The 10,468-nt window shown below is 55.5% G+C and overlaps 1 protein-coding gene across 1 annotated transcript in view; it reads left to right on the top strand.

Moving 5' to 3' along the window:
* The window catches only part of COL26A1 (collagen, type XXVI, alpha 1), a 179,930-nt gene that overhangs the window by 150,789 nt on the left and 18,673 nt on the right, over nucleotides 1-10,468 (top strand). Inside the window, exon 6 of the mRNA XM_011985214.1 lies at nucleotides 4,673-4,734. Coding sequence (XP_011840604.1) covers nucleotides 4,673-4,734 — 62 coding nt within the window. The remainder of the gene's footprint in view (nucleotides 1-4,672; nucleotides 4,735-10,468) is intronic.

Genomic DNA, 10,468 nt, shown 5'->3' with positions numbered 1-10,468 from the left:
CCCCCTCCCCTCCCCTCTTCTCCCTTCCCCTCCCGTCTCTGACAGGGTCTTGCTCTTGCCCAGACTGTTGTGCAGTGGCACCAACATGGTTCACTGCAGCCTCAACCTTCTGGACTCAGGTGATCCTCCTGCCTCAGCCTCCTAAGTAGCTGGGACTACAGGGACATGCCACAATCCCTGCTAATTTTTGTATTTTTTTGTAGAGAAGGGGTTTCACCATGTTGCCCAGGCTGCTCTCGGCCTCCTGGACTCAAGCAATCCTCCTGCCTCAGCCTCCCAAGTAGCTGAGACTACAGGCACGCACCACCATGCCTGGCTAATTTTTGTATTTTTTTGTACAGATAGGGTCTCACTATGTTAACCAGACTGATCTCGAACTCCTGGGCTCAAGCCATCCACCCATCTCAACCTCCCAAAGTACGAGGATTCCAGGCATGAGCCACCACACCCATCCTTCTTTTCTTTTTAAAATATGTTATTTTGTTTTAAGACTAGATGCTGTGGCTCATGCCTGTCATCTCAGCTCTTTGGGAGGCTGAGCTGGGTGGATCACTTGAGGTCAGGAGTTTGAGACCAGCCTGGTCAACATGGCAAAACCCTGTTTCTACTAAAAATACAAAAATTAGCCAGGCATGGTGGCACATGACTGTAGTCCCAGCTACTTGGGAGGCTGAGGCAGAAGAATCGCTTGAACCCAGGTGGCAGAGGTTTCAGTGAGACAAGATTGCACCACTGCACTCCAGCCCAGGCAATAGAGCAAGACTCTGTCTCAAAAGAAAATTACTTTATGTTAGATTCAGGGGATTACATGTGCTTGTTTGTTACATGCATAACAGTAGGGATTGGACCTCTAGTGTACCCATCACCCAAATGTTTTTGGTTTTTTGTTTTCGAGACAGAGTTTTGCTCTGTTGGCCAGGCTGGAGTGCAATGGCTCGATCTTGGCTCACCGCAACCTCTGCCTCCCGGATTCAAGCGATCCTCATGCCTCAACCTCCTGAGTAGTTGGGATTTTAGGCATCTGCCACCACGCCTGGCTAATATTTGTATTTTTAGTAGAGACGGGGTTTCACCATGTTGGTCAGGCTGATCTTGAACTCCTGACCTCAGGTGATCCTCTCACCTCGGCCTCCCAAAGTGCTGAGATTACAGGCGTGAGCCACCGTGCCCGGCCTCATTACCCAAATGTTGAGCACTGTACCAGATAGATAACTTTTCAATCCTCATACCCCATCTTTATGTCCATGTATACCCCTTGTTCAGCTCCTACTTATAAGTGAGAACATGCAGTATTTGATCTTCTGCTTCTGAGTTTGTTCAGTCAGAATGACAACATCCAGTTGCATCCATGTTGCTGCAAAGGACATGATTTCATTCCTTTTCATGGTTGTGTAATATTCCACGGTGTATATGTACCTTGTTTTCTTTATCCAATCCATCACTGATGGACACTTAGGTTCCATCTTGCTTTTTCCAAGTGATCCTGGTCAACCCACAGGACACAGCTAGTAGAGAGGGGTCATGGATCTCTGCTTTCAAGTAGACAACCCCTGAAGGCAGGTGTTCGGGTCTGTGCAGCCCCGCCCCTCTCCTCACCAGTATTAGACTGTTGACACAGTGTCATCCAGTCACAGGAACATTCGCAGAGCCTTTGGGTGGATGAGAGATGATTGGAGGTAGAGGAGAGGAGGTGGACAGATGGGGAGCAGGGTGAATGTATAGGTGGGTAGATGGGGGTGTTCAGGGCGGGGGTAGCATGAGGTGTAGGATGGGTGGCTGGGTGGGTGGGTAGATAGGTGAACAAATGGAACCCTGTTCGTTTTGATCTCTGCCTTTCCCATTAAGGACTTCTTTTAGCTCTGCAGGAATCATTGGTTGTGTAAGTTTAAGAGGATGGCACTAGGCTGGGCACGGTGCCTCTCACCTGTAATCCCAGCACTTTGGGAGGCTGAGGTGGGTGGATCCCTTGAGGTCAGAAGTTCAAGACCAGCCTGGCCAACATGGTAAAACCCCATCTCTACTAAAAATACAAAACTAGCCGGGTGTGGTGGTGCATGCCTGTAGTCCCAGCTACCCGAGAGGCTGAGGCAGGAGAATCACTCGAACCTGGGAGGTGGAGGCTGCAGTGAGCAAGTTTGCGTCACTGTACTGCAGCCTGGGTGACAGAGTGAGACTCTGTTTAAAAAAAAAAAAAAAAAAGCAGGCACTGAAAGCACCCTGGACGCCAGGGCCTTGTTGACTGGGAACTTCACAGAGGCTGGTCTTTTAGGGACTCCGCCATTTCATCAGGGACGTCCCCAAATGTCAGTGTCAGTGGATCTTTCCTCTTCGGCGGGTCCCTGTTTCCAGGGAGGACTCCCTCCCCTGCCCCATCTGGGACATCTTGAGCCCCAGGAGAGCCAGTGGCTCCCAGTTTCCATCCCTACCTTGGGTTTGCAAGGCTGGCTGGCGCACCTGGCTGCATGCAGCTTGCAAAATAGTATTTGCATTGTTCATCTGCCAGGAGGTCCCTCCGCCTTTCCCTTTGCTTTGTGGTTTTTATACCTTTTTTATTTCTTGTTTTTTTTGTTTGTTTGTTTTTTGTTTTTTTGAGACAGAGTCTCGCTGTGTTGCTCAGACTGGAGTGCAGTGGCACGGTCTCGGCTCACTGCAAGCTCCGCCTCCCGGGTTCACGCCATTCTCCTGCCTCAGCCTCCCGATTAGCTGGGACTACAGGCGCCCGCCACCACGCCCGGCTAATTTTTTGTATTTTTTAGTAGAGACGGGGTTTCACCATGTTAGCCAGGATGGTCTTGATCTCCTGACCTTGCCTGTCTCGGCCTCCCAAAGTGCTGGGATTACAGGCGTGAGCCACCACGCCCGGCCTACCTTTTTATTTCTTTATCAGCCCTTTCCTGAGAGAAAACAGAAGGGAACCTGTGTTCAATCCACCATGTTTAACCAGAAAGCCACATCCCTTTATCGTGTGTCTTTGGTGAAGTCCTGTCTGGTCCCAGAGTCAGAAAACTGTACATATTCTTCTAGTTGTTTGAATGTTCAGTGTTTATACCTCAGTCTTTAATCTGTTTTATGCATCAGAGGTACTGACAAGGTTTTATGGAGGAGAAAGAGTTCTCTTCCTTAACAAATGCTTATAAATCACTGACTTGGGCCAGCCAGGGGTAGAAGGGAGGGAAGCAGGGAGAGGGGCCCTCTGCTAGGCCACGTGTCACTGGGGAGCAGAGAGTAGGGTGTTGTCCCCTCTTGACCCTAGACTGAGCACCCTGAGGGTACAGCCTCAATCACCTATTACCAGGGTCCTAAGACTCTCCCCATCCCCCGTGGTTTCTCCCCAAACATCTGTTGCAGAGGAATTGCCTTTTTTTTTTTTTTTTAAAGGACGGGGAACATTTCAAGGTGGTTTGCATTCGGTAACAAAGACAGGGATATGTCCAAGAACAAGGGGGAGGCTGACAGTGTTGGGGGGCCGTGGACTGTACGCATGAGCTGCAGCTCTCACCACTCCCAAGCAGCACCATGGTCAGCTGCAGCGCGCCGAGTGGGAGCTATTCAGTTACCCAAATACCTCTTAGGCGTCTGTTTAACAAGGGATGCGGATCGTGCAGGGTCAGGCTTTGAACTGAGCTGAGGAAAGAGAGACTTTAGGCATCCCCTGACTTCTAGAGCAATAAAAGCTCTTTAGAACAGCTTTGAACCGTCTATTTCGTCATTAAAGAGCTCCAGGTCTCGGGCCTCCAGGGAGACAGACATTAAAAGATAATTACAGCCCAGAGAGATGTGTGCGTGGGCGGGGTCAGCATCAGTAGGCTCCTAATTGGCCTTCCGGGCTCCAGTCCCTCCCACTTCCACCCACTGCACGCTCTGCTGCCAGAGCGAGCATCTGCAAATGCAAATCTGACCTTGAATTTCACCCTCCTAAGACCCTCCAGTGACCTACGGACACTGCCACAGCCCTTCCCGGGCCCCTGGTGTTAGAGTTCCTTGACCTTTCCAGCCTTGGCGGCCCCCAAATGTGTTCCGAGTTGGCCAACCTGCCCTGTTCTCACTCTCCTCTCGCCTCGGAAAATGCACTCTTTCAGAATGCATTTCTTTTTCTTTTAGAATGCATTTACTCTTCTCTCTGCTGAACCTGGCCAGCTATTGTGCATTCCTCAGGTCTCATCTTTGATGCCACTGCCTCCAGGACATCCTCCTTGATTGCCCTCCCCCCCCGCCCCACCGACTGGACTGGCTTTGGCATCCCTTTCCCAGTCTGTGTCTATTAGCCCAACTCTGGTTCTCAAAGTCAGGGGCCCACCTCATTATCTGTTCATCAATTGTCAGATATTTTTTGAGTCCCTGCTTTGTGCCAGGCACTGAGATTCATGGGTGAACAAAATAGAAAAAGACCCCTGCCTTCATGGTGCTCACCAGCTCACGGCATCACCTTGTCTGAATAAACAGACAGTACAGTGTACTGTGCGTGCTCAGAAGGGGGGCTCAGTGGTCCAGCATGCTGCATGGAGGAGGGGTCTCTGAGGGTGAGGCTTTGAAGGATGAATAGGAGTTTTCCAGGCAAAATGACTGGAGATGTTTCTACTTGCCCGCCTGCCCAGAGGCTATCCTGGTGACTGGGCTGCTCTCTTCCTAGGGTCTACAGTCTGCTTTCATATTAGTTCCTCTTCTCTTTCAGAATGCATGAACTGCACCCGGCTCAGTGACATGAGTGAGCGACTGACCACACTGGAGGCCAAGGTCAGTCGGGCTGGGGAGTCTGGGCCTGGGGAGATGCCTGGGGACCTGGGGTGGTGGGGAGAGGAGTCGGGCAATCACTGGGTGTGGCTGTGGAATTCCCAGCCCCAGGTTTCCCAGCAGGCTTGGACAGCCGGTCCCAGGTACTGCGTACTGTTCAGGCCTTGGTGGCTCTGTGTGGCCTTCTTGGGCCGGGAGGTCCCAGGCAGCAGGCTGGTTGTGGGCAGGGCAGAATGGTGCTGAGCTCCCGGGACCTGGGGGCTGGGAGATTGGACACCCAGAAGACAGTGGAAAGAGGAGGGAGTCTCTGTCCCTCCAGGGCCACTTTTCCCACCTCCAGAATGGGGCTGGGCACAGAGCAACCGATGGGAAAAGACTGTGGAGGAGGAACTGCTGGGAAGTGACCAGCTTTCAGCCCAGTCTATAGGAAGAGGACTCCCTCAGTGGAGTCAGCCCAGAGGAGAAGGAATCCATAAAGGACAAGTCATTTACCTGGCAGTGACCCCAGGCAGCACTGGGCAGGGAGAGAGGCAGGGAAGGGTATGCCCAGTACAGGTGTGTTCATGGGTAGGTGACCTGTGGGAGCACCTGGGCTCCATCTCACACTCCCTCTGGGAGGTGGTGGTTTTGCGCACACTTCAGGGCCCGCCCACTTTAGTGCGATGAAACCAGACATCTCTCCTGCCCCTCACCGGGTGACACTTCCCCGAGGGTACTTCCTGTCTCAGTCAGCTTGTGCAAGCTCCTGTGGCTGGAGAAAGCCCTTGGCAGAGTTGCAGATGGCCACAGGCCGAAGCCAAAGCCAGGTGGGGCTGAGGGGTGTGCATGGGGCGTCAACAGTGTCTGCCCCGATGGGGACAAGCCCCGTTCTCACCCAGAGGGCTTGGTAAGCAGGCTCTGGTGTTTAGCCAGAGGGGCTTGGCCTCGGGGAGGACAGGTCTGGAGGGATGAGGCAGCCTCCAAATATCTACAAAGCCTCTTGGGACAGCAGGGTCTGCTACATTTCCTGGCCCCCCAGGGGAGAGCCAGCACCAGGAGGCTGGAATCACCTGAGCCAGAGGCAGAGCTCTCTCCGGAGCAGAACTGTGGCGACCGGAGCACGTGGCATCGCCCAGAGAGAGTGTGTGAGCAGGGCCACGTGGCAGGGAGGCAGGGTGAGGACCAGGGACCTGAGAGTGTGGGGCTGGAGCCCCAGGCAGCAAGAGCCCCTCGAAGAGAGCAGGGCCAGGGTCAGCCGTGCCTCCACCTGGAAGAGCACACATACACACACATCATACATGTGCACGCACATGCACACACATAGACACCCGTGCACACACATCTGTGCGCATGTGGAGACACACATATATATATACATACAGACACACACATTTGCACATGTGCACACATACACACGCATTCACACAAAAACAGGGACACACATATGTAATACCCATGGTCACATGCACAGATACTCAGGCATACGCGCACACACAGCATGCATGCACATGGTCACACATACATATACACACGCATGCACACACATGACACAGATGTGCACACATTAACACGCACAGCCCTTGACAACTCCACATTACCCTTGGCCCTGACTTCTGCCCTGGGGGTTGCAGGTGAGCATGGCTTGGAGTCAGACATGTGTGGGACCGCCGTCCGCCAGCTGGGTGACTCTCTCACAGCCCCCCCGCCCCTCATCTGTAGAATGGATCAAAGCATCAGCCCGGGAGGGCAGTCGAGAGTCTCCAGGGAGATGGCAGTGGGAACTGGCTTTGGAAATGGTCTAATGCTGACCAGGAGTCAGGGATTAGTGCTGTCACCTACGTCAGCCACGTTACTGTTCCCGCCTTACAGATACAGACACAGGTGTGTGGGAGACATCTGTGCCAAGCAATGCCGGGGGACCCCAAGGCATGCATTCGCGGCCTCCCTTGTCCTCCGGCCCTTCCGTAGGTGGGCAGGGTCTCCCAGCAGCCCAGGCCTGGGATGAGAGAGACCCGTCTGCTCTCCTTGGAGTCTTAACTCTTGGGAGACAGGAGTGGAGGGTTCCAGGGAGCAACTGTTTCCACATGGACTGAGCTGGGCCAGGACCTCTAGAACGGGTGCAGGGGAAAATGCTGAGGGGTGCGCTTCTGGCATCTGAGATTTTAGAAAAGGCGGGGTCCCCGAGCCATGCCCAACCTGATGGACATTTTCCTAGTCCCGGAAGCCTCTGTGTGGTTTGGCGCAGAGCAGCGGCCCTGGCCTCAGCCCGGTATTGTGGGTGTTAAAAGTCGCAGCTCTAGGGGAGCGGGGGCGCATTGCCAGCTGTCCCCCACCCACCAGGCCCACGCCCTCCCATCATGAGCAATTCCTCCCTGTGGCCTTCCCGGCCCTGACACCCTCTCCACCAAGGGCCCCAGCTCCATGGCCTCCAGCAGCAGGCCCGGGGCAGGGCTTGCCCTGTGACGCTGAGCGAGACGGCTGTGTCCTCTCTGTGCGCCTCAAGGGCTGGAGGGAGGGACAGCAGTGCGTGGCAGGAGCCCAGGCCAGGATTCCCACCCTTCCTCCACTCCACCTTGGCCAGCCCTTCCCTCTGGATCTCAGTCGGATGGCCTGGAAAATGGAAATTGGAGTTGCTTCATTTTGAGGCTGGTCCGGAGTAGGGAAGCTCAGGCAGCTCTTGAGTGGGGAGCTGGGGGAGACAGCTTGGGCCTGGGGTGTGCAGAAACGGGGGAGCTTTGCAGCCCCCCTCCTTTTGACAGTTGTCTGCATTTCTAGGTAGGGGCTGGGAGATTCCTCTCTTAGGTCCTGCATCTTGTCTGGAGCACTTTCTGGCCGCCCACCTGCCCACTCCATGCCCACCTGTGTTGAGAGGGCCTCTAGGAGGTTTTATTTTTCTTTTTATTTTTTTCAGACAAGGTCTCGCTCGCACTATCACCCAGGCTGGGGTGCAGTGGCGTGATCTCAGCTCACTACAACCTCCGCCTCCTGGGCCAGGTTCAAGTGATTCTCCCGCCTCAGCCTCCTGAGTAGTTGGGATCACAGGTGTCCCCCACTGCATCCGGCTAATTTTTGTATTTTTAGTAGAGATAGGGTTTCACTATGTTGGCCAGGCTGGTCTCAAACTCCTGACCTCAAGCGATCTGCCCGCCTCGGCCTCCCAGTGTCGGGATTACAGGCGTGAACCACTGTGCCCAGCCCCATAGGGAGCTTTGAAGGCCCAGATCAGAGGGCCCCAGAGGCAGCGGCCTGGAGAGGGGAAGGGAACACCAGCTGGGCTAGTTGCCAAGACAGCCCAGCGGCACTAGAGGCCATGCGAAGGTCAGGTGAGTCTGCAGGAGCCAGGACACAGAGCTGTGTTTTCAGCTCAAATCAGAGACTAGGGGTCAGCCAGGGCAGAGGCTGGGATCCCAGGGTGAAGGCAGAGCCAGGACAGGAGCCAGGCAGGCAGATCCCAGACAGGGAGGCAGAAATCAGATGCATAAACAGCAGCATAAAACAGCATAAAACAGCAGCAACCCAGAGCCTGGACACTTGGGCTTCTGCTCCCTTAGACAAGAAGTCTGCTTTGGTATGTCAGGAAGGAGGCAGATGAGAGAAACCTGGCCAGTGGTAGCTTATTCCATAAGGACATTTATTGTTTATTCAACAAGAAGTCCAGGAGTAGAGGTGGTCTCAGGATTGGTTTGGTGTCCAAGGAAGCCAGGCTGTTCGCTGACTTCTTAGTGAGTTGGCTTTTGTCTGCATTGGTTGATGCCTCATGATTACAAAGTGGCTGCTGCAGCTCCAGGCATCACATCCTCACCTTGTATGTAAAGGCAGGAAGTGGAGGGTAAGGTGAAGCTCCCAAACAGACTCCTTATGTTTCATGAGCCTGTGCTGGGTGAAGTGACCACCTCCTGGTTGCAAGGGAGCTGGGAAACTGAGTACCTGGCCAAGCAGAAAGGGATTGCTCGGCCCGGTTCAGATCAGTCCTGATTCCTTTCCTGGGCCACATACACAGAGGCACAAGAGGGAGTTCTGGAGCAAGGGAAGAAGGGGCAGCAGGGGCCAGGCAACATGCAGAGTCCACTCCATTTGCTCTCCCACTGGTGCAGACCTAGGAGCTGGTCCAGGATTTCTGCCACCCTCTGTTCCTGGGACGGGCTGGCGGGCAGAAGGCCAGCAGGGCACCGGGGAAGAATCCTGCCTGCCCTCCCCTCTCCTGCCCCGGGCTTTACTCTCTGACCTCATGGACCGCAAACAGTACACGCGAGTCACGGAAGCCTCAGAGTCCCAGCAGTCTCTGGTGTGGAGAGGGCAGTGCCCCGGCCAGTCTGCCAGGCCGCAATGACATCATCAGGGCCACTGCCCCCGAAGGCCGTGGCCTGGTTTTCTTGGGCTGGGTCCCCACGCCCACAGCTGCCCGCCCAGGTGAGCTCATGCCTGGGCAGTAATAGGATCAATTTCTCCAGGTCAGCCACAGCCAGGCCAGGAGGGCTGAGACACTGGCCAGGGCAGATTCCAACCAGGGCCCCTCTGTCCCGGTCTGCAGGCTCTGTGGGCAGGGGTGTCCCGGTGGGAGGTGCCTCATGAAGGAGTGAGCTAGGTCTTTTGTACTGGCTGGCGGGTCACTTCAGGGGAAGCCAGAGCTTTGCCCAGAATGGGGAACGCTAGGGGATGCCAGCAGGAGCCCAAGGCGGGATCCCTCCCCAGATCTCTCCAGGCTCCGCCCTAGCCTCCCCCCACCATCCCCGCCTCCTCTCATGGTCCCTTACCTCCACCTCCCGGTCCTTGGGACCGCCCCCTGTTAACTATGACTATCTGAGGTCCCCCTGGGATACTGCAAGCCACCCCACCCCAACTTACCACTTTCACTCCCAAGCCTGCCCCTCTCCCATGCCCTTGTTCGACTGGGGGCATTTCTACTATTCCCAGCAGCCAGGCCTGAAACGGAGACACACTCCAGCCTTCCCCCACCTCCTGCCCCCAGCCCCGGGAGCACCAGGGCCTGACGCGTCTCCAAATCCCCTGCGCTGGTTGTCCCAGGCCCCTTCCATCACGTGGCCTGACAGCCACCGTCTCCTTGCTCCTCCCCAGAGCCCCTAACCTTGGCTGTGGCCCGTCAGCTTCTCCAGGGATGCCAGCAGCTAGGGCAGGAATCGGAACCCTTTCCTCCTTCCAGAGATTCAGGAGACTGGGGTCCACCCTTCACTGCTGTGTGATCTGAGCCAGCCGCCCCAGCTCTCTGTGACTCCACCAAGTTCGGCCAGGGTTGAGGCAGAGCTGTTGGGAGGATGAACTGTGGTTTGGTGGATGAGGTACTGCTTGGGACCCCGGCCTCACCGCCCATTTGCTGGGTGATTTCGGGCAAGTCACTTGCAGTCTCTGAGCCTCTGTTTCCATCTCATTTGTGATATCTCCACAGTGACCCTCCCAGTTTCACGGACCCTTCTAAGGACCAGAGAGGGGAATGGCTGAAAGAATTGGCCCTGGGGGCCAAGGGGCCCTAGGCCAGACATCCAGGCCATCAGAGGGCTGTGTCCCATAGTGGGGTGGAGGGAGAGCCCGTTCTGCAGCCCACAGCAGGGCCTGAGCCCAGGGGGCCCAGCCAGAACCCTGGGCGCAGGGTCAGAGCCCTGAGCAGCCGCTGAGTGCACCCTGGAGATGCACCTGCTGGGGAGGCGCCCCGAGCAGGCCACTTTGTCCCCAGGGATCCCAGGACTGTCCCCCAGGCCCAGGGGCACTGCAGAACTGGTGAGGGGGCGACTCAGGGAGACCA

The sequence above is a fragment of the Mandrillus leucophaeus genome, unplaced genomic scaffold (assembly GCF_000951045.1).
Source record: "Mandrillus leucophaeus isolate KB7577 unplaced genomic scaffold, Mleu.le_1.0 Scaffold280, whole genome shotgun sequence".
NCBI classification, from domain to species: domain Eukaryota; kingdom Metazoa; phylum Chordata; class Mammalia; order Primates; family Cercopithecidae; genus Mandrillus; species Mandrillus leucophaeus.
Note: the sequence above shows the minus strand (reverse complement) of the source record. Positions and strands in the feature narration are given on the sequence as shown.